We start from the raw sequence: 25,453 nt of genomic DNA, 5'->3' as shown, positions 1-25,453 counted from the left end.
AAATGTTAAAATTATTAATTACTAGTTCATTAATAGTGATCATTTCATTCCTCTATCTATTCTATCAACAATATATTAAAGTTGAAAATAGATTTGAAAAGTATCACTCTGATCCTACTCTATCAAATATAACTGATTTTGATTATGTTATTATTGGAGCGTATGTTATATTTATTTATTAATATTTTTATTTATTTATTTAATATTTTGATCAATAATACTAATCATAATAACTATATTATTGTAATATTGTAATACTATCATTGTAATAAAAGTGGTACAGCTGGTAGTGTATTATCAAGTAGATTAAGTGAAAATCCTAAAATTAAAGTCTTAGTATTAGAATCAGGAGTATCAAATAATGATTTAATTGGAATTCATTTTCCACTTGGATTTCCAAAGTTTACAATGAATACTTCAATTGACTATGATTACAAAACAATTTCACAACCTCAATTAAGAAATAGAGAAATTTACATGCCACGTGGTAAAGTAATTGGTGGTTCATCATCTGTTAATGCTAATTTATATATTAGAGGACATCCATTAGATTATAATGAATGGAATTATTTATTATTTAATAATACTTCTAAAAATGGTAATTTATCATGGTCCTATAAGGATATGTTAAAATATTTTAAAAAATCTGAAAAACATTTAAGTAAAAATATAAATAGAAAATATCATGGCACTGATGGAAAATGGAAAATTAAACATACTAAAGATATTATTGAAGAAATTGGTCCATTAGTTAATTTTAATTTAACAAGTGTTATTATTAATAGTTTAAGTAATGGTTTAAATATACCAATTAGAGATGGTTAGTTTTATTTTTTAATTAATTTTTTAATTTTTTAATTTTAATTATATTTTTTATTAATTTTATTTTAAAAATATTAGATCCAAATGAATTATTACCAAATGAAGAAGAATTATTAGAAAAAGGAGAAGGACATTCAATTTTAGAAAGTGTTTCATATCATCATCATTCAATTGATGAAAATGGTAGAAGACATTCACTTGCAGAAGCATTTCTAGATTTAGAAACATTAAAACGTCCAAATTTACAAATTAGAACAGAATGTATTGTTAAAAGAATTTTATTTACTAAAAATGGAAAGAATGAAAATGTAGCAAGTGGTGTTGAATATTTAAATAAGAGAACAAATCAATTAATTAAAATTAATGTTAGAAAGGAAGTTATTTCATCAGCAGGTTCAATTGCTTCACCACAAGTAGGTATTTAATATTTACAATATATTACAATATTACAATAATATATATTTAAAAATTATTACAATAATATTTAATATATATTTAATATTTAATATATATTTATAATAATAGATATTAATGGTATCAGGTATTGGTGATAAAGAAGAATTAAAGAAATTCAACATTCCAATTATATCCAATTTGAAAGGAGTTGGTAAAAATCTTCATGATCATTTATTAGGAGCTGTAATTGGTAAATTAAAAGAAGGTTACACTTCACTTCATTCCTATGAAAGTTTGTGGAATTTACTTCAATGGATTATGCAATCTTCATTCAATTTCTTAGAATTTTCAATGGTGAGAAAATTATTCCCAGCTGCCATTCCAAATTCATGGAAATTATTTAATGTTGGAGCTCCACATATTCAAGGTTTTTTCAAATCAAAATATGCAAAGGAAAATAATCAACCATATGATTTACAAATTGTTTCAGTTCCTGGTTTCTTTGTACATCATGCTTCTATTGAATATCCAGGTGAAAATGGTATGTTTTTATTTAATAGTATTATTTAATATTTCCCTAATATTTAATTATATTTAATAATATTATTTAATATGTATTATTTAAATAATAATAATGATAATAATAATAATAATAGGTATTTCAATTGGAGTTGTAAATTTACAACCTAAAGCAAGAGGATATATTTCATTAAGATCCAATGATACCAATGATTCACCAATTATACATGGTAACTATTTTGGAAATGAACAAGATATTAAAGTATTGGTGGATGGAATTTCTCAAATTCAAAAAACCTTCCTCCAAGAACCATTTAAGAGTATGGTTAAGGAATTTATATTCTGTTCTCCACACGATTATAAAACACATGATGAAATTAGAGAATGTTTAACACAAATGTTTACAACATTATATCATCCAACTTCAACATGTAAAATGGGATCTGAAAATGATGAAATGTCAGTAGTTGATGAATATTGTAAAGTTAGAGGTGTTAAAAATTTAAGAGTTGTTGATGCTTCTATTATGCCAAATGTTCCAAGAGGTAATACTAATGCTCCTACTGCTGCTATTGCTGAAAAGGCTGCTGAAATGATTTTAAATGAATGGAATTTATAAATTATTAATTGATATACTATTTTTTATTTATTATTATTTTTATTATCTTCAAATGGTGCAAATTTCAAATAAATTTCCGTTAAAAATGTTTTAAAATTAGAATATTTTAGATTAAAAAAAAATGGGCAAACGTGCTACAAGAAAACCACCACCAAAGAAAGTTGTTCCAAAATTGCCAACATCTTTTGATTGTCCATTCTGTAATAATACAAGTACCGTTGAATGTACAATTGATAGAAAAAAGTCGCAAGGCAGATTAAACTGTCAAATTTGTGGTGCTCAATATCAAACTAATATTACATACATCACTGATCCTATTGATGTTTATAGTGAGTGGATTGATGAATGTGAGAAGGTAAACAGAGAAAAGGAGGAAGAAGAGGAAGACCAAGTTCCTCAACAAGTAGTAAATTATAGATCAAATCACGCTTCCGCACAACATCAGGCCTATCAAGATGATGAAGAGGAAGACGATGAGGAAGAGGAAGCTCCTAGACAAGGCTACAATCATCAAGTCTATAATCGAGGAGGATATCATTAAATTCATCATCATACAATTCATCACCATCATCATTATTCACCTATTATTTGTATTCTTGTTGTAATACAATTCAACAATATTCGCGAATACTCACAATAATAGTAGCTGGAATGATGACAAAAAGCTAAGCACACAAAACTTCTAGATTTATGAAATAAATATAAATAATAATTTATGTATTTTAAAAGAATTATTGAATCTTCTTTTCTTCAGCTGACTTTTCTTCAATTGGCTTTTCCTTGTTTGCTCTTGGTCTTCTCTTGTAAGTTGAAGCATAGAATTTGATGAACAAAACCAAATAAGAAAGGTACAAAGTGAAAGTAGAAGCCAAAGCAATACGTGGTTGAGATGATTCCAAATCACAATGTTCGCTATTCAATGAAATACCTAAAATGACAAAGCAGACAACAAATTGAACAATTTGAATAATTGTGACAAGCTTCTTCCACCAACAATCAATACCTCTATATTGTTGCAAATAGTAATAATACATGATAACGTGAACAAAAGCATTGAAACAGAAACCAAAAACAGCTGGGTCCCATTCAGAGATCAACATGAGATACATGTGGAGTGGAACAGTAGCATGATGCCAGACGTGGAGGAATTGGAGTGGCTTATCCTTCATACACAAAAGGAAAGTATCAACAAATTCCCACCATTTACTGTTATTTTCATTATCATTCCGTGTTATTATTATTATTATAATTGATAGTATTAGAAGGTTAGTATTAGATGATATAAAGTTAATAGTATAGTGTGTGTGATAATAGTTGGTGGTTGAAAAATAGATAATAATCGTCATTAAAAAGTGTGTTAAAATAAATGTGAAAATACAATTGTTAATAAACATCGTTAACAATAAAACTACACATACCTAACCATAAAGACCCAAATCCAGAAAGCAGTACCGTATTGATTGTTCCAATAGCTTCCACTGCTATTACAAATACCAATCAAGAAGGATTGAACAGGAGTTTCCTTTGCAATGAGATATTTAGACAAGACAACTTGTAAAAATCCGTACATCATTCCGGAGAACATGAGCAAGGATCCAAAACTTAAAATTACATTGTGAATAAAACCAAAACCATAGAGAATTGGATTGGCCTTGAAATCAACTGGTCTATTGTGGAAAATCTTCTTCAAAATAAAGATCATGGCAAGATATGACAATACTGGGAGAATTGTTGTTGGATAAAATTGGCTCATATTGAATGGATCGTGTTTATCAAAGGTAAAGTTTAAAATATAGTTACGAGCCTTGTCCAAGGCTGGGATTTGCTCATATGGAAGAGGAAGTGGTTCATTCACAAACTTGTGAATTAAACTATCAATTATTTCTGTCATTCTGCGTTTTTTTTTTGTGTGCGAAATTTCAACAAAAGCCTTCAACGATTCCCTACTTTCCAGCTGGAATCTTTTTGGCGCCAAAGTGTTCGTTGAATATTTGAGCTTTTTGACGGCTGTAAATGAAGTTGTTGGGCAGTTGCCCATCGTCATGTCCGAACAAAGGTAACAGAAAGGAGCAGCGATATCCATTCGGATCTTAAATGTTTGAGGCTTTGAAAAAGTGTGAGAGGAAATTTTAATTGAGAATTTTTTTGCTCCGATTTTTGTAAAGTTAAAGAGAAGCTGAATACTATTGAATCAATATTTGCAATCTCAAATATTGTTTATGATCTTTCAAATATTTGTTGTCAATAGGAAAATTTTAATATTTCATGGATGAAGATTAATGTTGTCTTTTCATTGTGACAGTAAAGGAATTCGTACATACTTCTATTTTCGAATGTAGAATCATATTAGTTAAGCTACAGTAAAAGAGAATTAATTGTAAATAATTGTAAAGAAATTATCATATTCAATAGGAATCAAACATTCATCCTTCTTTCGTATTTATTTCCTATTTTCTCATTTTCATCCGTTCCTTATCTTTCACTCATATTTTTACAAATAGACCATACTATGATTATTAATAATTATTAATTAAATTTTCAAATTGATATACAACATCTGAAGAGGCTATTTTAATGGATAGTTGTCACGCAAAGGCTCTCAAGATAATTTGATTTAACAATTAATTTTTTTAAATTTTTGTTTTTTTTAAAAAATGTTCAAATCATCATCAGCCTTGTTATCGGCATTCAGATATAAATTTATAGCGAATAGCAGCAGCAGTACAAGTTTTTTGAATGGACCTGCTGTTAGAAATTTCTCAAATTACTTGAGTGTCAATTATGCTGGACACAACAAGTGGTCAAAGGTATGATGAATTATTATATTGTTTATTAAAGGAAAATATATCGGAATTTATTTGTGATGATATGAATAATAATATTTGGATATTTGTGATTTACCTATCTTGTGAATTTTATTATGATTATGATTATTGCACAACAATTAAAATTCCTATTAAAATTGAAACAATATTTGGAAATGATGTTGATAATTATATAGATTAAACATCAAAAAGCAATTACAGATGTTCAAAAGATGAAAATTTATACAAAACTTTCACGTGAAATTAAAACATGTGTTCAACTTGGAGGAGCAGGATCTGATAATTTAAGATTACGTTTATGTCTTGAAAAGGCTAGAAAGAACAATGTTCCAAAACATATTGTTGATGGTGCTATTAAATCAGGTTTAAATGAAAAGGATGCTAATATGGAATATATTGGTTATGAAGGATATGGAGCAGGTGGTGTTGCAGTTCTTGTTGATTCATTAACAGAAAATAAGAATAGAACAGCTCAACAAGTAAGAACACTTTTTTCATTACACAAAGGTCAATTAGGTACATCAGTTCAATGGTGTTTTGAAAAGAAAGGAGTTGTTAACTTTACAATTCCAATGTCTCATTCAAAGATGGATATTATTTATGATAATTTATTTGAAAAAGTATCAGATATGGATGGTGTTGAAGATTTAAAAATTGAACCAACTCAAAATGATATGGAAAAGGAATTTTTAGAATGTTCTCTCTTTTGTTCACCTGAATCTGTTCATAATTTAAAATCTCTACTCGACACTGAAAAGACAAATATTGAAAAGGGTATGAATATTACCATTCAAAATATTACATGTGAAATTGGTCAAGTTCCAACTTCATTTATTGAAATTACTGATCCAGAAGTTGCTGAAAGTATTCAAAATCTTATTGAAAAATTGAATGATCACGATGATGTACAAAATGTTTATCACAATGCTCTATTCAACATTCCAGAAGAACAAGATGAATAAATTTTTATTCATTAATATTTAAAAAATAGTGATGGATTTATCCAATTTACAATTTAAGAAAAATTATTTATAATTACTCAATATTTAGAGTCACTTCATGTATTTGATTTTTTAAAAAAATGAATGAAAATAATTTGATAAGAAATTTACCACTCGAACTTCACATTCAAATATTAAATTTTATTTTAATTGATGATTTTCATCCGATCATGGAATATTCATCATCATCTGTATCATGTATTAATAATTTAGAATGGATTTATTATAAATTATTTAATGTTAATAATGATAATAATACAAAACGTAGGAAATATCAACAATTGAATGATAATATTATTTTAATTAGAAATTTATTCCAAAGTTATTGGAAAGTAATTTTATTAAAAAGATATAAATTGGTGGGAATTGAACATTTTATTACAAATACTATTAATAATAATACTAGTATTAATAATAATTATTTTAAATATAAAAATTTAATTATTTTATTATCTAAATATTTTAATAATAAAAATTTAATTGAATTAAATGAATTTAAATTAAATACATTAAATAGATTAGATAAAATATTTGAAATTGGAATTTGTAATTCGTTTGGAAGGAGAAACTTATATTTGAATCAACAATTTGGATTTGATTTTGATGAATTTGATAAAATTTCTTTATTGGATAAATGTGAAACAGCCAAATTAATTAAATTACCAAACAAATCAAATAATGAACAAATTAAAATAATTAATAATTTATTAATAACAGAAATTTCACAATCATTTGAATATTCACATAAATTACAATTATTAGAAAGATTTCATGGAATTATTATAAATTTAAATCGAGAATTTGAAATGTTACAAGAAATTATGGAAATGATTGATAAAGTTAAATATTCAATTTTATTTCCATGTTTGGTAATTATTGATTCCATATATGAAAATGAAAAATTACAATTGGGAAAACAACTTGTTGAATTATTAAAAAATAGAAAAAATTTAATTATTATTAAAAATATAAATGAATTGGGAAATGGAATTGAAGAATTTTTAAAAATTTGCATTAATTATTATCAAAAAGATATTACCGATATTTTAGTTTACGAAAATGGAAAACAAGATGATAGGAAAAAGTGTTCCATCATGTGATGAATTGAGCAGCACAAACCATAATATTTCTGAGTAAATTTCTTGAATTGATTTATTTGAATAAACTGCACTTTAAATCCACAAAAATCTCATTCTAACGAGAAAATTTACTAAGGCTCAACAACAATTAATCTTTCTATTAAAACAAATGCAAACACATGACGATGAATATGAAAAATGCCAATCCATTTTCTGGAATTTATTGGAAAGGCTAACTGATCCAAGAAACAGAGAGGTACCTTAAATGTACATTCGTGAATTATTAACACAAACTCCACGATGTGACAATTTTTACAATTTTTCCACTGTGAGAAAATTCTTTTCAAACTTTGCTGCAAAAACGATTTGGCTCAAAAACTTGTGGATAGAAAGTCATTGTCAGGGATGGAGAAGGAAATATGTGCCAGTGCAACGATAGTATTGCACTACAATTGTTGGACCAATGATAACTTCATTTCAGCCTTATCAATCCAAAACAAGTTGTATTATTATACTTTCTATAAGGGAGAACAAACTCTTGCTATGATTGGTGTGTTGACTCTATTCAAGAGGAATTCATCTGGCACATTTGGTATTATCAACAATTGGACAATACAAAACCCAAAAAACGAATATTAAAAACAAATTATTAATAAAATAACATTTAAACATTTTTACTAGGAGCAGAAGTTTTAAGTTCAATTTGTTTGTCACTTGGCATTCTAAATAATTGTTGAACTTGTCTCAGTGGATGATAAATTGCTAAAAGTAATGAAATGAAACAAATAATACCAATATTGAAAAGATTAAAGAAAATGATAACTGAATAATTCCAAGCAACTGCAATTGAAATGAATAACACACCAATTGACTCTACAAATAGAGAAGCAGATAGACCAAATTGTAATAAAAGTGCTTTTTGGAGAGCTCTCTTTTTAACTTGATAGGCTTGTTGCTGTTCTTTTGTGAAGGTTGTGTAATTCTTTCTACGTTTGGAACTTGTATTGTGGCTACTGGTTTCAGATGGTGGCTCTTGGATGGTTCTTGAGGAATATCTTGTTGTTTTTGGACTTGTTGGTGAGCTAGCTTTTACAATTGGAAGAGGAGTTGAAGAGTCAGGAGAAACACATAGAGTAGGAACAGATTCTGGACTATTGAGTGGTTCTCTCGAATTGGATAAACTTTCACATGAATTTGAAGGTGACATTGCCTTTTCAAGTTCTAAGAGTGTTGGATTCTGAATGGTTGGAATTTGTGGAAGAGGTGATGAATCCATACTGCTGTCTTCAAGAGTCAATCGAGGTCCAATAGAAATGCTGGATGAAGATTCTACCATTGAAGGTGCCTCACTTTGAGACTCTTTAACAAGAGCATTTTGTTGCTTGAATGCTTCTTTCAATGCTTGTTGACTCTTTTTCAATGAGGCATATAATTTATATCCATAAATCTGTACAGAGATGATTGATCAATTTTAGTCAATTGTTAAAGGAAGGAAAACTTACATTGAGAAAGATGGAAATTGCAACACATGCAAAGAAAAAGATGACACATGGAGCAATAAAGATTGAAACTGTGAAATTATATTCAGCTCCATTCTGAGCCAAGATATCTGAACTTGCCATCAATCCATGATAGGTCAGAATGGCCACATTATTCAAAGTTAAGATTATACCAATAATGACAACAAGTGATACCAATACAATCTTTGAAATATTATAACTCTTAGTGGTAACATAGCCAATTTGTCTTGTTGTGGCCATACTATAATTCAATTGTTGTAAACCTATACAAATTTAGTATACTTACAATACATAACAAATAAAGGCAAGTATTAAAATCTGAATAAAAATCAAGACTGAAACTAAAAATCTATCAACAGCTTTCACACCATAATATCCATTATTAATTTTCCCTTGTGCATCTCGACCAGCAAGTAAACTCAACTCTGATGTTGCTCTTGTCAAATTCGAAATAACACAAATTACTTCCAATGTTAAGAGTAACACAAATAAAATTACTTGATTTCTCTTCAATTGATTTCGTTGGAGAATGAAACTAATGAGTGTGAATATGAATAACCCAATAAAAATCAAAGCATATGGTGAAGTTAAAGCAATGGTAATAATACTGTATGTAGTGAAGGGAGAAGGTAGTGTTGTTGTTGATGTGGTGTTGCTATTTGTGGATGAACTGTTTGTGAGTAACAAGTCAGTAGTGGTTGGGTAATAATTTATATGCAATTTGTCCATGATGATGAAAAGATAACGTGATGATGATTATGATACAAGTTAATAGGATATTACACTGTGTGGATTATAGGTAGTAGTATTAGCTGTTAACTAGTGGTGGTTGTAGTAAAGTTGTTTTTTGTGTTTTTGATATTCGAAAGATTGCACTGTTTGAATGTCAAATACAATCCAAGAGACAATTTGAAATAAACATGGAAGGAATCAAAAGAATTAGGAATGATAGAATTTGTATACTCACTCTAAAGTTGGTTTATGAGATTCTTGATGAAACGGAAACTAATCATCTACGGATTCATTAAAATGAAATAAATGGAAAGCCATGATTGAAAAAGGATCCTTTACAATGAAATGTGCACTTCATCACATAAATTGGCCCACTCTAATACAAAAAGATTTCGCTACTTCTCATTATGATGGTTGGTTGCATAATAATTATTATTAATATTCTTCTTGTGAATTAAATCAATTCTTCACCATCATCATCATAGGTGAAGGAATTGTTTAGTCTGTTTCCTCTTCGTGCTATCTGGGTAATATCGGTTGGACGTTACAATCTGATATCTCTGTAAAACAGTTCATCTTGTGTTGTGATGCATTCTTGATTCTTTCCTCTTTTGAGTGGGAAGATCCTTAAAAACTTGATCCAATCGAGGAATTAAGTACTCATATTGGAATTGGAATAATGGGTAGTTTGAGAATCCAGAACTGTTCATTATTCAAGTTCAGAGGAATGTGCTAATTGATGTGTTCTCACAAAATTAAAACCATTAACCACCAAAATTTAGCACCAACCAATTAACGTCTGAAAAACATGAACATCAATAATTTCTTTTAATTGTGAATATAAGCCGTCATAGCTCAGTTGGATAGAGCACAGGACTTCTAATCCTGGGGTCGTGGGTTCGAGCCCCATTGTCGGTATCTGTTTTTTGGTTCATGAGTAAATTCCACCTTTTGCTAAATTGTAAGCTGCTCTCAATTTCTGGATTATTTCTCAGAGTTTCACTTGCAAATTCTAATGCTATGGGTGTTGTCTTGATGCATTGAAGAACAATTTCCTCATCAAATACTTATCTAATAGCTCTAAAATTCCTCCGAAATATTGTGCTGCATTAAGAATGACTTGTCTATCTCTCTGAGGTGTCTTATATGCATAGGCAAAACCTTGATGTTTGTCGGTATCTGATATGTTGAATATTTCTTCTTTCGGAATTGCTCCTTTAAATTGGGCTTAGTGTTAAAGTATACTTAATAATAAGAACATTAAGGGTATTTAATTGATGTGCTCGTCTCGTGGTGTAATGGTAGCATAGTGGACTTTGAATCCATTGACGGAGGTTCGATTCCTCCCGAGACGGTAAACGTGGCGAGCCATGAAATTTTGACATCGTTTTGTTTATTAAAAGTTTGGTCTAATCTTTTTGATTGCCCTTGCAAAACCTTGCTCCTCATATTCTTGCTTAGTCAACCAGAATTTTGATCCCTCTTTTTGCATCAACTCTGCCAAAACAGCACCTCCACAATATACCAAATGTTTTCTTCTTGGTGAATCTTCAACTCTCAAACTAAACTTTTTCAATCTTTCAGAGTCACCTTTTAGAATCTTGTCAAGGTAGAGTGAAGTAATTTCCTTCTCCAATCGTGAAGATAAACCAGGGAACATTGTGCTACCTCCAGATAATACTATATGCGAATAATAATCCATTCTCAAATCCAAATCTGCCCTATTGATTGTTTCGAATATTTGCTTGTGCATTCCTGCATCTTCCTTATCGAGAATACTTGGATTTAACAAGCATTCAGGACCTTGGAAGCGTTCAGCACCAATTTTGATCTTTCTTCCATCAGGTAACTTGTAAACCTTTATGAGTTCAGTAGTTTCCAAGTTTAGTTTGTTTTCCATTTGTAAATCATAGGCAACATAACAAAACTTCTCCTTAATAAGACGAACAGTTTCAATATCTGCTGATCTATTAAATGAATATCCACGCATCAATAACAAATTGATTAAATGATCAGTAACTTCTCTTCCAGCCAAATTCATTCTACCAATCAAATGTTCACAACAATAACCATCATAGACTGGTAATGTATGAGTAACACCATCACCTGAATCAAGTACAACACCTGTCACTAATCCTTGAGCACATAATGTTAAAACAGCTTGAATGGCAATATACAATGCTGAAAATTCATAATGCTCAAACATTGTTTCGACTAATTGTCTAGTCTTTGCCTTTGGATTCATTGGAGGTTCAGTTAAGAGAATTTGACTTTCCATTGGTGAAATCTTCAATCGATTCCATGTGTAATCCCACAAATGCAACATTTCATCAAAATCAGTAATGACACCATTAGTTATTGGATACGAAACTTCCAAAGCAGCTCTGTATTTGGAGCATTCATCACCCACAACAATATCTTTCAATTCATAATCTTCAGAAATGAATTCATTAGAACGTAATAGGGGACGACCAATCATGGAAGGAAATGTTGCAACTGGAAAATTGTTACCAGCAAAACCAGACTTTACAAATCCAGTGCCGTTATCACAGACTATTGTGTGGAGTGGTTGAGTGGTCATTATTGGATTGTTCTGTTTTTTTCTTGTTGATTTTCATTGTGTTGAATTTTGATGTTATATTAAAGATGAGTTTTTTCGTAAAGAATGAATCCAATGATTTCATTGAATTGAAAAAAGTAAATTTCACTTTCAAGATTTATTCATGGGTGATTAAATTTATTTTTACTATTTTTTACAATCAAAGTTCAATGTTCTTGGTTGATATATTAATAAAATTCTATTCACTGATTACATTCGACACCAACAAATCAAAAATAAATGGAAACACAAGTACCAGGTCTTTATCTCATTGAAGATTTTCTTTCTTCAACAGAAGCAACAAATTTAATGAATGAAATCAATCAACAAACTTGGATAAAGAATAGATCTCAAACAAGAAATATTCAAATTTATGGACCTAAACATGATCAGAGTTATACGATTATTCCAAATGATATTACTCCTCTTCCTGAATTTTTGAAAGAGCTTTCGAAAAGAATATTGGAAACTACGAGAAACAAATTACCTCAAATTGATTTGAAAGATTATGAACCTTACTTGGGAATTGATAAATATACAGAGATTTTCATCAATGAATACAAGCCTGAAGATAAATTAGATCAACACTTTGATCATCGTAGTACATATAAGGAAATAATATTTGGATTGAGTTTAGAATGCACTTCAACCTTAACATTTACCAAAAATAACAAGAAAGTGAAAGTGAAACTACCTGAACGATCACTCTATCTAATGACTGGTGATTCTAGAAATGTCTACAAACATGGAATTGAATCAGGTTCATTGGAAGGTGACAGAAGAGTTTCACTCACTTTTAGAACTGTCAATTATTGAGATGATGAGTTTAGAATATACATTTATTTGCAAATCTAGTTCTAATGGTTTCGAATAAAGATTACAATTTAACTGGAGTTCCATCATATTGAAGGAAGGTACCATTTTGTTCTTGATTGAAATTATCAATGACCTTAACAATTCCTGAAACACCAACATCAACAGAGAGTGGAGCATTTTGGCCCCCAAGCTGGGTTTGCAACCATCCGGGATGTAGTGAAATTGCATTGACTTTTCCTTCAGCAAATGCCAAACTTTGAAGTTTAGAAACCATATTAAGGGCTGCCTTAGAAATTGCATAAGAAGCAGAATTAAAAACATGACCAATACCAAGCTCAATTGAACCAATAATACTTGAAATGTTAACAATCAAACCATTTTGGTTGATGAGTTGATTATTGTAAAATTTTTGTGAAACAATAATTGGAGAGAAGGTATTAGTTTGTAACATGTTGGAAAGTTCTTGTCTGGAAACACTACCAATTGAATCTTTTCCAATAATACCTGCATTATTAATCAAGACATCAATCTTAACATTTTGATTCAAGAGTTTTTGAACGAGTGCTTCAGTTGACTCATCATTGTTAACATCCAAGTTTTCATGAATAATCAAACGTTGAGTGGTGACTTCTTGTTGTAATTGAGCCAAACTATCAGAGTGAGATCTAGTTGTTGCGTGAACAATTCTATTTGGATTACTTTGTAATAATTGTTTGACCAATTCCAAACCAATGCCACGAGAAGCACCAACAATGAAGAAAGTATTAAAAACAGAAGACATTTTCTAGTATTTTTTTTTTGATTTTGTTTTGAAATTTTGATCATGTCCACTCATCAAACTTTTAAAGTGTTTTAAAAAATAATTTGTGCGTCCAAGATAGCACTAACTAATTGATACATCCGAGACTTGAAAGTTTGAAACTTACAATGAAAAAGCTCTCATCATATTCCTTCCAAGATTAACAAACTTCAACAATGCAATTCCTTGGAAAAATGATTTATTTACAATAAAACAATGAATTGGAATTTCAAATTTACAAATCTTCATCATCATCTGGAAGTGCAATTGCACTATATTTTGCCAATTCTTCTTCATATTTCTTAATCATTTCCAAATCAATTACAATATCAACTGGACAAATTGGAATTTCTTCAACTAAACTCAACTTTGGATCACCAACAATTTGTCTTGCCAACCACAAGAATGGTTTCTCATAATTGTAATTGCTCTTTGCTGAGATATCATAATATTGCAATTGTTTAGTTCTGTGATATTTGATTGATTTTGGTTTAACCTTTCTATCTTGAACATCAACCTTATTTCCACACAAGACAATTGGAATGTTTTCACACACTCTGACAATGTCACGATGCCATGTTGGAACATTTTTATAGGTGGCTACTGAGGTTACATCAAACATGATGATTGCACACTTTCCTCCAATATAATAACCATCTCTCAATCCCTTATATTTTTGTAAACTATTTTGTAAAGTATTAAATATTACTTACACCAAATTTTTCTTGACCAGCAGTATCCCAAACCTCAAAACAAATTGGTCCTCTTGTTGTGTTGAATCTTAATGGACGAACTTCAACTCCAACAGTTGCAATGTAACGTTTTTCAAATTCACCAGTCAAATGTCTCTTAACAAATGTTGTCTTTCCGGTTCCACCATCTCCAACGAGGAGAAGCTTGAATGTTGGTACTTGATTGTTTGCTTGCATTTTTTTTGATTTACTAATTGTTGTGTTTGAAAATCAGCTCAGATTCCTTGTGGTATTTATATTGAAATTTTGGCGCCAAAAAAAATTCCACCACAAGGAATTAATTTTCTTGCTTTGTTTCAATGACCTTTGTTCAAATTAAATTATTGAGAATACTATTATTAGACAAATTCTCTTCAGAGGAACTATCCATAATTCAATTAAATAAATGATAGCTTTACAACAATATTAATATCTTCAAGCAAGTTCAAAAGTTCATCAAGAAACTCAAAAAAAAATGTCATCACTTCCTAGTTCAATATTGCCACAAGAATTATATTTGGGATCATTTGCTCATGCTAGAAATTTCAAAATATTTGAAGAATTAAATATTGGATGTGTTATTAATTGTGCAAGAGAAATACCCAATCATTTTCAAGATGGGAATATTAAATATTTGAAAATGGAATTAAATGATGATACTCATTTTGATTTAATGCCATATTTTGAAAAGATGATTGAATTTGTTAGTCAATTTAGAGAAAATCATTCCGATAAGAGTATTCTTTTTCATTGTGCTAGTGGATGTTCTAGATCTGCCTCAATGGTAATTGCCTATCTTATGAAAAGTAAGGAATGGGATTGTAAAACTGCATATGAATATGTGAAGGAACATCGAAATAAGATTAAACCAAATGAAGGTTTTGTGGAATGTTTGTTGAAATTTGAGAAAATTTTATATCCGAATAAGGATGTACCTAGTTTGGATATTGCTAAATATCACGAATATTAAAAACCGAAAAATCCTGATCTCTGATTCAATTTTTGTGCATTGGCTGCAAATGAAGAGGCCATTCCAGACATTTCACTGGTTTTTTCATTAATTTCTCTCAATTTTTCCTCTCTTTCATTTAGTTTTCTTAAATTCTCACTCATTTGAAGTTTAGTTTCCTCAATTCTGTTGTTTAGTTCAGATCGTTTCATAGATGAATTGGATGATGTAATTTTGATATTATCATCGTTCTCATCATCTCCGAACAATAATTCTCTATTGGTTCTAGTATAGAGATTATTCAAGTTACTTGAACTACTGGTTGATGCATTTGTTGCACTACTTGTGGTAGTTGGTTGAGGAAGTGGCTTTACAATTGGTTTGTTCTTGAGCTCCAATTCTTTTGAGAGGAAGGATGAAATAATGGTCTTTTCATTATCATCAAAATCTGAATTGTTAGAAGGTTGAGAAGGAACAATATTATTCACAACCAATTGTTTGACAAGATTGAGATCTTCTCTCTGAAGTTGTGTACAAATCTTCCAAAATGTTTCATTGACATCCTTATCTGAAGGTGTAGACTTGGTAAAGCTCTTGAAAAATCCAACAATTGATTCTCCAATTGCTTTAGTTGGTGGCTTATAATCTATAGTGTAGATAATAGGTTCCAAAATATCTGTACTCTTATGGCTTTTTGAATCAAACAAAGTTCCATAAACGACATGGTCATTATTATAAATGAGGAGGTCTCTTCCACTGTCAAAGGTTGATATTTTGAATGGTTGACTTGATATTGGGAGGTTTGATATTTTTTGTGTGAAAATCTTGTCTATGGATTTAGATTGTGAAGATGAAGGTTTCAAGCTAAACATCATTAAATTATTTTGATTGTCCAATAATATCAAACTTTGATTATTAGAACGAACGTATTCTAACGAGCTAGATGATATTATATTGTTATGATTATACTTTCTTCCTTCCTTAATGGAGAACTTTTTCAAACTAATCATTGGTTTTGAGAGAACATATTCTTCAATACCCTTTTCCTTGACAACCATGATGAATTTTGATCGAGTGTAGCCATGGGATTGACCAAGAGGAGGAATTCCCGCTTTGGAAATGTATCCAACAATGTTTGGTTGTTTGATTCTAGAATTTTGAAGATCTGAGAATGATAAATTATTGTAAATTTCCACACTATCAATATATTCACACAAATAATCCACATCACATAAATTGTACATCTTACTATTCATGAACTGGTTTTCATAAAACTCGGCCTCTTTGTCATGGATACTATGTGAAAGTACTTTGAAATTCATCTTTGTAATGTACTGATCCTGAACACAATTGTAACCTGATGGTGCAGATCCAATACATTCAAACTTGGTTTCATTTCTGACATAAACACGATACTCTTCACCTGTTACAACAACAGCCACTTGCCTTGTATCTACCAGTTTATGATTCGAGTTGATATCAAACTCAAATGGAACACCATTGACAATAATTCTATAGTTGGCCATTTCTTCAATCTTTGATAGAGTTTCAAACTTGATATCCAGAATATCCAAAACAAAATTAAAAGATATTGGAAGAGTTTTCTTGAGTTGAAATAAAATGGTAAGAGGACTTGCGCTATTGATTGGGAAGGCAATCATATTATTTTTCACAGTTCCAAATACACTCGTCAGTGAAGTGCTATGAATAGTATAACAAATTGGTCCATTTGGAGAGTTAATAATTGAATTAGGTACGTATTCACTTCTCAACATTGGTGGTAAATACTTTTCATCTACCATTTTAGAAATATTATATTCATTATAAATGTCATTAACAGTGTAAATATCAATAACTTTTCCAAAATTGTTTGCTGAATTTTCATAAATAACGAATGGACATATGTGATCAGCTAAATCTTTCCATCTTGCCTCATGAATATATTTGCTCAGTTTGTGATAATTTCTGGTCATATAGTCTAGATCGTACAGTTGAATGAGCATTACCTTCCCACTGGCAAAACCAAGGAAAGCATAGAGATTACCTCTATATATCGAGCATTCAATATGTGAAACTACATCTTTCTTTGGTAAAATGGATTTTACAAAGAGATGTGAACTCTTCATGTCTGATGGATTGAGTTCAAAAATAATACTTCCAAAATGTTTGTCAAACTCATTTTCAATAATTTGATCAGATGAAATGTCACTTGTAGAGAGTGATACTATCTTAATAGTACCATCTTGGTAAGCAATTAAAAGTTGATTAATTACTTGAATAGGAACTAGCTGGATAATTGGATTATCATTAGAATATTTTAAAACGTTAAAGTTATACTTGGCCACTTGTGCAATTATGCCTTGGAAGTTGTTTCCCTGAGCTTCTGAAATATTAGTCGAGTTGTCTACAGTTGGAGATTTTTCAGTAATGTCATGTGTAAAAATAGTTGCTGATGGAATATGCAAGAAATCTAAATTTCCATCCATAGATGCCAAAATAATTACACTATCGCTCCATTTGCACATAGTTTTGTAACTTGCTTGATTACCAATAGTATAAATATATCTGATATCGTTAAAATATGGATTGCACAAATACAGCTCGACTGCACTACCTAAAGCTTGATCTGAAAGCTTTACCAAAATGTAATTATCTTTATCGACATTAATATCGACTCTGTATTGAGTATATTTCATGCCAAGTATATTCCATCTATTGACAGGTCTTAAATAATACTCAAGCATATTCCTTCTGTACTGTTCTTGATTGAAATTATTAAGAACAGTGTTATATACCAAATTTGAGAGATCCATCCCAGAAGTTTTCAGTACAATAAATTCCTTATTATTACAAATCAAATCTTTTGTAGAGTAGAATGGGGTTGGTACAGAATACTTTTCCAAATTGAATAATTGAAGTTCTTTTTGTGGATAAATCATCTTTTCAAATAAATCCAAAACAAGCACATTTCTATTTTCTCCATAAATCACACTAGCCATTAAAGAGTTTGAATTTGGATTATCAAAGACTGATTTTAACAATGTAATATTTTCAATACTTTTCTGATCACACCATACATGTCTAATAAATTCAATATTTCTTACTTCATAATTCATTTTCAAATAATATATTCCAGAATCTGCATTTGTAGTATCTGATCCTAATCCAAAAATGATGAATTGATTGTAAGAAGTTATGAAATTTGTACATCCCTTCAACATATTCATTTCATAATAGAGAGAAAATGTAAATTGAGGATGATTAATTTCGTATAAAGTAAATGAACCATTTGAATATCCACAAATTATAATATTCGGAGCATGCCAATTCAAACTGGTTACTGAAAATTGTGAAGGAATAACAATACAATTAAGATTTGTTGAAATTGAATTATTGTTAGTATTCTGCACATGATAAATATAGTAAATAACAGTTTCACCATTCGAATAACCAACTGAAATGACATGATCATATGTCGGATGAGGTTCAACACAATTAATTAATAAATTAGAAGGTGGTATAATATTAGGAGCGTTGAAAATTGGATGTAATAACGAGATTGATTGAATAAATTTGAAATTACTTGTTGACATGTACTTTACATATGGATAATAAATATTATTTTTAAATTCAATTGTTGTTATTAATAAATAACCTTTGTAATATTTGATACTTGTTACATTTTGATGATCATTAAAATGTACTTGATTGACAATTTGCTTCTTTAAATAATCATAGGATATTAAAATTGATTTTGAATTTTGATGATTTTTACAAAGACAATAAATGATCGGAAATTGTTCATCATTTTGAATATTTTCAATTGAATATTCATCCGATAACGTAATATAATAATGAGCATCACCACCAACAAAATATAAATTGCCATTACTTCCTCCCAATATTAAAACTTGTTGTGATGGATGATAGCATTGTGATTGAATATTGTTGAATTGTGATGGAAATTGTCCAGTGATTTTAAATTCATATCTGGCTGGAATTAATGAAGGTGGGAGTGGTGGTAAAGTAAAATTGGTTGTCGTTGTGGTTGTTATTTGTTGATGATTGCTCATTTTTATTATTATTACAAATCACAACATGTTGATGAACATTCCTATTAGTATTATTATCATTTTCAATCAAGGATCATGATGTGGGAAATATTTTATGAATGAAATCAACTAATTATTGTTGGGTTTATTGACTAGTTTAATATAATAGATTCAAGATATGTTTTAGCATTTCCAACAATGGTATAAACTCTTCCATTATCAGCACCTAACATTAAATCATTAAATGACTCGCCTTTAGTTACAGATCCAACATTCATCATAAAGGTTCCAGAGTGAAGATCCAACTTGCTATACATTCCATTTCTGTATAAAACAACTTGACAATTATCTTTTGAAACAGATGCAAATGAAACTGTTTTAGATTTCAATTCATTAAGTTTGAATAATTGTGGTGTTGCAATCGAAACAACACCATCCTTTGCAATGGTTACAGTTGTTGAGAAGTGGTACAGTATTTTAGTAGGTGATCCATTGACAGGAACTGTCAAATAAGCTAACGATTTGAAAATGTAAGTATTAGGTTGAGGATTTTCAATACATGTTACTGATGGGTATAAATATGTTGTTAGTGTTCCAATACCATTTGAAAAACTGGATTTTCCAGAATCAACATGAACAATACCGAATGCATCTAAACCATCTTGTGTTTTAACAATTGCTACCACAAAAGATGATAATCCAGTATGTGCTATTGATTGAACATATCCAGGTTCAACTGTTGTAAGAATTTTGGCTTGTTTTGGAGACACTTTTGAAATACTCTTTACACCGTTATAATAGACAATTTCCTCATTATTTTCATTCACCAACAAAAGGGAACCAGTACTATAACTATATTCAGGAATAGTTATTGTCCACTTGACTGTGGCAAGATTATCCATATCTAAACATTTCATACTCTTTTGTTGAAGATAAATGTAACATTTGACACTTTCAACAAGAACTGAAGTTGCATGTGATTCAACATTGGACCAAGAAAGGGACCAATCCAAAGTATTAACAATGCTCACGAAGCAATACTTAAAACATAAAGGAACATATAAATACCCCTTAGTACTCAACAAGACAGGAGCCGAAAGAGAATATCCCTTCTCCAATTGAAATCCCCCATTCGCAACCTTTCCAGTTAGAGCGTCAACAGTGATCATTCCAGAAAAGAAGGTCTCAGTGGCAAATCCTGGATGAGGCTCAAGTTTAAGAGTACCCAACAAGAACCTGTTCCATCCACTGTGATAAATCATAGCCATGGGTGTGTATTCAAAGGTACTGACTACTGGAGTAATTGGTTGAGCATAATCATTATGTGTTGCAGAGAAGGGAGCCCTTCTAGATCCTTGCGCATCAACTTTGTATTGTCTATTTGGCAAAACAGCTGCATTAAGTGTTGTAGCAAATAAACAACATGTGAAAGAAACCAACAGCAACAATACAGCTGATGATACTCCTTCGAGGTAAGTACTGGATATTAAGGAACGCTTCATGGTGTTTTTTTAATGCTGTATGAGTGTTGATTTTTCAAGTGAAATAGACTACAGTAATCGTAGCTGGTAAATACTGCTTCTAAAATGGTTTGGAACTTGAAAATCACCTCAGTGAATTATTAATTTGGTCGTCCAAGTGATGCAGATTTCCGGAAGAACAAGGAAAAGCACTTTTATTAACAAGCTTTGGAATCCCAGGATACAATTAGGTTGTATAGAAATTGGCAAGTGAGGAATTGGAACAACAAATGAAATACCAGATGAATGAATACAACAAAAATAACAGTGATTTCATGGTGATGAATTCGTTTCTTTTAAACCAGCAGAAAGGTAAACTGAAATATTATTTTCATTTCAGATACAGTAAAACATTGGATTGCTCATTTTTATTTACAAAGTTGTTGAGCCATAGATGATGTGCGAAGTTAACACACAATATTTAGATGATCAGTTCAGTCGTATTGCCAAACATTGTTAAACTTATTCTTGAAAACAACTTTGATAACCAATATTTTTCGATTGTACTAGTTCGTGTCTTTCACCAGAACAAAAGTTATACCCATGAGCTGGGTCATTATCATGGACAACCTGAATGTACTTTTCTTTCAGTGTTCGAATGGCAGATTCCCTTGCTAGTTTCTTCTGCTCACTCAAATCTTCCAATTTCTGAGCATTCTCTCGCACATCATGCTCGCTTTGTCTTCTTCTATCTGCTCTTGATTTCGTAATTGCCATGTTTTTCCTCCTTAAATCAGCATACACGTCGTTTTGGAATATATCTGCATCGACTATTTTGTTGACTAATCTATCAGCTTCAGAACAAAATAGAGGGGACGTTTCTTCTGGTATATGAATATTATCAGTGTCTTTGAACTCTGTTTTACCGTATCTAAGTTTTGGTTCGAAAGGGAAGAATTGTTTAAGGGAGTCGTTAAATCTGCCTTCGGTTGATGTTACGTTGGTTGGTCCATTGATAGGTAAGTATCTATGGTGTAATAAATTATCTCTAGTTGACTGTTTTCTTGCCGCCACTTCTTTCCTATCAGGAGATGTGGTAAATCTATCAATCTTCACCTTATTCTGATGTTCAGATTCATCTCTCTTAGGTACTTTGTCAAGTGATTTAAAGTAAAACATTCTCTCTAGTTCCTTTTCTTTTCTACAATCCTCGATATGTTTTGGTTTTGAATTTTCCAATTCATGCCTCGATTTTTCATTGATCTTCCAATTCATTCCAATACTTGTTGAGAAAATTGTCTCATTTTGTTTGGCATATTCATTGACGTCAGGGTGAAATGAATAAGAGAAGCAAGGTCGTGTATTTACAAAGTAGCTAAACTTCTCGGAAACTTGTTTTTTGTGCTCCAATTCCTCTTGTATTGGTCGTTCTGTTATCCTAGATTCTCTCTTTCTGATTTGAAGTTTTTGTATCTTTTCTGCAGAAAAATCACTCTTTTTAAGGTTGGGATTTGTTCTGTACAGCGTATCATTAAGATCTCTCGGCCTAGTTTTTGCCCCAGCTGATGGCATATTTCCATTCTCATCAAGATGTTTTCCGAAAAATTTACGATTAGAGGCTAAAGCTGATAGTGATCTGTTGCCTACCGGATAGGAAACATTCTTTTTGTTTAGAGACATTTTTTATTATTGAATTTTTTAAACTGTTTGTAGCGATTAACGGTAGTTTATTTGGCGGGAAGTATTTGGTCCTTGTTAATCTATCTCCTTATTAGTCCGTGAATTTGGATAAAGATAACACCGTTGATATTGAGAATCACTGCATGATCAGTGGCACTGAGATGTATGCGTAAATTTAATCTCAATAATCATTAAGACACTTATCTCCCTCATCAATTGTAAAAGAGAAGGCCATGGAGCCCATCTCAATAAATCTCTTCTCGAATATCTTCCTATCATAATGTTCTTGTTTGCCTGTATCTGGATCATTGACAATGACATTTTCATTTGTGAATCCGACCAAAGTGACACAATGTTCTGGACTCTTCCATTTAATGATACAATTTCTATCTAAATAATCATACCACACTTCTTCTTCCACAAAGAATGGCTCTCTTTGTTTCAGAGTTGTCCAAATAACAATCGGTACTTTGGTTCTTTCCAAATAATCAAGTATATAATCAAGCGATGATTGAGACAATTCTTTAACTCCAATAATTTGTCTATCATCAATTGGTCTTTTCATCATCATTGGAATAAACATTCCATTCACCAACTCTCTCACTGGTTTTTCATAAACTCTTTCCAATGTGAATAATTATTGTAAAATACCTAAGCTTTAAATATCATCAAATAATTACCCCATTCCAACAGATGCACTCAATGGATCACCAACAAATGCTCTATTCGGATTTCCACCAAATCTATTCAATTTATTTTCATCATTTCCAATTGTATTTCCGAAAGAAAACATGAATGGTTCTCTCTTGAGCATTTGCACCACTTGCATTGCACTCACTTTCACTCCCAAATATTGTAAAGCCTGTGCAGCAGCTGTGGCCTCACAACCAGTCGGTAAACCCTCCTTGTATTGATCAATGGAAGGCACTCCATCCAGAAGAAACATTTTTTTCAATTTTAATTTAATTTTCATTATTATAGAATTAAACTTTTGAGAGATGCCTCATATTGCAAGCCATAAAGAAATAATATGTCTTTTTTACAAGTACCCACCAACTCAATTGGTCAGGGTTACTAGGCTTACTCAAATTTTGTATGAAGGTTTTGAAAAGAAAGAAGAAAAAAATGACCGATAAGAAGATAACCTCATCATCATCCAACAACACTGGAGACGAGAAGGATGAGAAGGCAAGTTTCACCACTGTTGCAGACAATGTATTGAAAAATAGACGTTCTCAGGGGAATAAGGGAGAAGATGCTTCGGAATCGACAACAACTTCTACAACGAGAAGGAGAAAGGACAAAAGACCTGCTTGGCTCAAAGTACCATTGTACTTTGTAGTTATTGCTGTTCTTGTTAGATTATATATGAGATTGGATAGTGTTTCAAATAGAGATAGGACTAAAACTTTAATTTATAATGCTACTATTGTGAATGATAATGAAATGTTCTTAGGATCAGTACTTATTGAAGGAGAAAAAATTAAAATGATTTTACATCAAGAGAATGACCAAGATAAATTGAGTAATATTATGGCAGATCGAGAATATGATAAGTTTATTAATGGAACTGGTTTACATTTACTTCCTGGTGTAATTGATGATCAAGTGCACTTCCGAGAACCTGGATTGACTCACAAAGCTAATATCTTTACTGAATCTAGAGCTGCAGCTGCTGGAGGTGTCACAACATTTATTGAACAACCAAATACTAATCCTCAAACTACCACACAAGAATTATTAGAGCAAAAATTCCAAATTGCACAGAATTCGTCACTAATTAATTATTCATTCATGCTTGGAGGTACTTTGACAAATTTGGATGAAATTTTAAAGACCAATGGTAGAAATGTTGCTGGAATTAAGTTATTCTTGGGAAGTAGTACTGGAAATATGTTAGTGGATGATCCTAAGGTATTGGATGATATCTTTTCTAAAACTAAATTATTGATTGCTGCTCACTGTGAAGATGAAAAGACAATTCGTGAAAATTCTAAAATTCATAAGGAAAAGTATGGTGAAGATGTTCCAATTAGATGCCATCCAGATATTAGAAGTGCTGAAGCATGTTATCTTTCATCCTCATATGCTGTTTCTTTGGCTAAAAAGCACAATACTCGTTTGCATATTTTCCACATTTCCACTGAAAGAGAAACTCATTTATTCGACAATGAAACACCTCTTGCAAAGAAGAGAATTACATCTGAAGTTTGTATTCACCACTTGTGGTTCAGTGATAAGGATTATGAAACTAAGGGAGCATTTATTAAATGGAATCCATCTGTAAAGACTGAACAAGATAGAGAAGGATTGTGGAAAGCTCTATTGGATGATCGTTTAGATGTCATTGCTACAGATCACGCCCCTCACACAATCAGTGAAAAGACAAGTAGTTACTTCAAAGCAGCATCTGGTGGTCCACTTGTTCAACACAGCCTAGTTGCCATGCTCGATTTTTATCATCAAGGAAAAATTAGCTTGGAAAAGATTGTGGAAAAGATGTGTCACAATCCTGCCATTGTTTTCCAAATTGAAAAGAGAGGTTTTATTAGAAAGGGATTTAAGGCTGATCTGGTTTTGGTTGATTTAGATGACCCATGGACTGTTGATAAGAGTAACATTTTGTACAAGTGTGGATGGTCTCCATTTGAAGGTCATACATTCAAGTCAAAAGTCAAAAAGACTTTCGTTAATGGTGCTCTTGTTTATGATGAAGGAGAAATTAATGAAAAGGTCAGAGGTCAAAGATTACTTTTCGAAAGATCATAAATTATTTATTTAATAATCAGCAGAATAAGCTTCCTCATTCAATTTTCTCTGTCTCTTATGACTGTGCAAAACAAATTTAAAGTCC

At 30.8% G+C, this 25,453-nt stretch overlaps 15 protein-coding genes and 2 non-coding genes across 17 annotated transcripts; 8 read left to right on the top strand and 9 right to left on the bottom strand.

Moving 5' to 3' along the window:
- Positions 1–2: 2 nt before the first annotated feature.
- NAEGRDRAFT_65503 (uncharacterized protein) lies at positions 3–2,356 on the top strand (the record flags this gene model as incomplete). The annotated part of the gene is made up of 5 exons (XM_002679314.1): positions 3–160; positions 276–820; positions 901–1,235; positions 1,348–1,759; positions 1,875–2,356. The coding sequence occupies 5 exons, from the start codon at positions 3–5 to the stop codon at positions 2,354–2,356; spliced, it is 1,932 nt and encodes a 643-aa protein (XP_002679360.1).
- Positions 2,357–2,477: 121 nt separating this feature from the next.
- NAEGRDRAFT_79089 (uncharacterized protein) lies at positions 2,478–3,080 on the top strand (the record flags this gene model as incomplete). Its single annotated transcript, XM_002679313.1, has 1 exon — positions 2,478–3,080. One exon carries the CDS (start codon positions 2,478–2,480, stop codon positions 2,895–2,897), a length of 420 nt encoding a protein of 139 aa, XP_002679359.1. The 3' UTR covers positions 2,898–3,080.
- Positions 3,049–4,249, bottom strand: NAEGRDRAFT_82527 (uncharacterized protein). Its single transcript, XM_002679196.1, has 2 exons — positions 3,775–4,249; positions 3,049–3,562 (listed from the first exon to the last, which is right to left on the bottom strand). The coding sequence occupies exons 1-2, from the start codon at positions 4,245–4,247 to the stop codon at positions 3,088–3,090; spliced, it is 948 nt and encodes a 315-aa protein (XP_002679242.1). The 5' UTR covers positions 4,248–4,249; the 3' UTR covers positions 3,049–3,087.
- A 1,144-nt stretch (positions 4,250–5,393) lies between these two features.
- NAEGRDRAFT_47737 (uncharacterized protein) lies at positions 5,394–6,143 on the top strand (the record flags this gene model as incomplete). Its single annotated transcript, XM_002679312.1, has 1 exon — positions 5,394–6,143. The coding sequence occupies one exon, from the start codon at positions 5,394–5,396 to the stop codon at positions 6,141–6,143; it is 750 nt and encodes a 249-aa protein (XP_002679358.1).
- A 1,767-nt stretch (positions 6,144–7,910) lies between these two features.
- On the bottom strand, positions 7,911–9,628 carry NAEGRDRAFT_79087 (uncharacterized protein). Its single transcript, XM_002679195.1, has 3 exons — positions 9,068–9,628; positions 8,764–9,022; positions 7,911–8,708 (listed from the first exon to the last, which is right to left on the bottom strand). Exons 1-3 carry the CDS (start codon positions 9,508–9,510, stop codon positions 7,926–7,928), a joined length of 1,485 nt encoding a protein of 494 aa, XP_002679241.1. The 5' UTR covers positions 9,511–9,628; the 3' UTR covers positions 7,911–7,925.
- A 729-nt stretch (positions 9,629–10,357) lies between these two features.
- On the top strand, positions 10,358–10,431 carry NAEGRDRAFT_t209. Its single transcript has one exon. It is a non-coding gene; the product is annotated as a tRNA-Arg (tRNA).
- A 366-nt stretch (positions 10,432–10,797) lies between these two features.
- On the top strand, positions 10,798–10,868 carry NAEGRDRAFT_t210. The gene has a single exon. It is a non-coding gene; the product is annotated as a tRNA-Gln (tRNA).
- Positions 10,869–10,909: 41 nt separating this feature from the next.
- On the bottom strand, positions 10,910–12,094 carry NAEGRDRAFT_65498 (actin related protein 2; the record flags this gene model as incomplete). Its single annotated transcript, XM_002679194.1, has 1 exon — positions 10,910–12,094. One exon carries the CDS (start codon positions 12,092–12,094, stop codon positions 10,910–10,912), a length of 1,185 nt encoding a protein of 394 aa, XP_002679240.1.
- A 258-nt stretch (positions 12,095–12,352) lies between these two features.
- Positions 12,353–12,928, top strand: NAEGRDRAFT_65497 (uncharacterized protein; the record flags this gene model as incomplete). The annotated part of the gene is made up of 1 exon (XM_002679311.1): positions 12,353–12,928. The coding sequence occupies one exon, from the start codon at positions 12,353–12,355 to the stop codon at positions 12,926–12,928; it is 576 nt and encodes a 191-aa protein (XP_002679357.1).
- A 61-nt stretch (positions 12,929–12,989) lies between these two features.
- On the bottom strand, positions 12,990–13,709 carry NAEGRDRAFT_32179 (uncharacterized protein; the record flags this gene model as incomplete). Its single annotated transcript, XM_002679193.1, has 1 exon — positions 12,990–13,709. One exon carries the CDS (start codon positions 13,707–13,709, stop codon positions 12,990–12,992), a length of 720 nt encoding a protein of 239 aa, XP_002679239.1.
- A 253-nt stretch (positions 13,710–13,962) lies between these two features.
- NAEGRDRAFT_32121 (ran family small GTPase) lies at positions 13,963–14,656 on the bottom strand (the record flags this gene model as incomplete). Its single annotated transcript, XM_002679192.1, has 2 exons — positions 13,963–14,394; positions 14,441–14,656. The coding sequence occupies 2 exons, from the start codon at positions 14,654–14,656 to the stop codon at positions 13,963–13,965; spliced, it is 648 nt and encodes a 215-aa protein (XP_002679238.1).
- A 277-nt stretch (positions 14,657–14,933) lies between these two features.
- NAEGRDRAFT_36024 (dual specificity phosphatase) lies at positions 14,934–15,446 on the top strand (the record flags this gene model as incomplete). The annotated part of the gene is made up of 1 exon (XM_002679310.1): positions 14,934–15,446. One exon carries the CDS (start codon positions 14,934–14,936, stop codon positions 15,426–15,428), a length of 495 nt encoding a protein of 164 aa, XP_002679356.1. The 3' UTR covers positions 15,429–15,446.
- Positions 15,425–19,480, bottom strand: NAEGRDRAFT_65494 (uncharacterized protein; the record flags this gene model as incomplete). The annotated part of the gene is made up of 1 exon (XM_002679191.1): positions 15,425–19,480. One exon carries the CDS (start codon positions 19,478–19,480, stop codon positions 15,425–15,427), a length of 4,056 nt encoding a protein of 1,351 aa, XP_002679237.1.
- Positions 19,481–19,611: 131 nt separating this feature from the next.
- On the bottom strand, positions 19,612–20,961 carry NAEGRDRAFT_65493 (uncharacterized protein; the record flags this gene model as incomplete). Its single annotated transcript, XM_002679190.1, has 1 exon — positions 19,612–20,961. The coding sequence occupies one exon, from the start codon at positions 20,959–20,961 to the stop codon at positions 19,612–19,614; it is 1,350 nt and encodes a 449-aa protein (XP_002679236.1).
- A 480-nt stretch (positions 20,962–21,441) lies between these two features.
- Positions 21,442–22,599, bottom strand: NAEGRDRAFT_65492 (uncharacterized protein; the record flags this gene model as incomplete). The annotated part of the gene is made up of 1 exon (XM_002679189.1): positions 21,442–22,599. The coding sequence occupies one exon, from the start codon at positions 22,597–22,599 to the stop codon at positions 21,442–21,444; it is 1,158 nt and encodes a 385-aa protein (XP_002679235.1).
- Positions 22,600–22,780: 181 nt separating this feature from the next.
- On the bottom strand, positions 22,781–23,182 carry NAEGRDRAFT_65491 (uncharacterized protein; the record flags this gene model as incomplete). The annotated part of the gene is made up of 1 exon (XM_002679188.1): positions 22,781–23,182. The coding sequence occupies one exon, from the start codon at positions 23,180–23,182 to the stop codon at positions 22,781–22,783; it is 402 nt and encodes a 133-aa protein (XP_002679234.1).
- Positions 23,183–23,724: 542 nt separating this feature from the next.
- NAEGRDRAFT_47731 (uncharacterized protein) lies at positions 23,725–25,368 on the top strand (the record flags this gene model as incomplete). The annotated part of the gene is made up of 1 exon (XM_002679309.1): positions 23,725–25,368. One exon carries the CDS (start codon positions 23,725–23,727, stop codon positions 25,366–25,368), a length of 1,644 nt encoding a protein of 547 aa, XP_002679355.1.
- Between the last annotated feature and the right edge of the window lie 85 nt (positions 25,369–25,453).

The sequence above is a fragment of the Naegleria gruberi genome (genome assembly GCF_000004985.1).
Source record: "Naegleria gruberi genomic scaffold NAEGRscaffold_14, whole genome shotgun sequence".
Taxonomy (NCBI): Eukaryota; Heterolobosea; class Eutetramitea; order Acrasida; family Naegleriidae; genus Naegleria; species Naegleria gruberi.
Note: the sequence above shows the minus strand (reverse complement) of the source record. Positions and strands in the feature narration are given on the sequence as shown.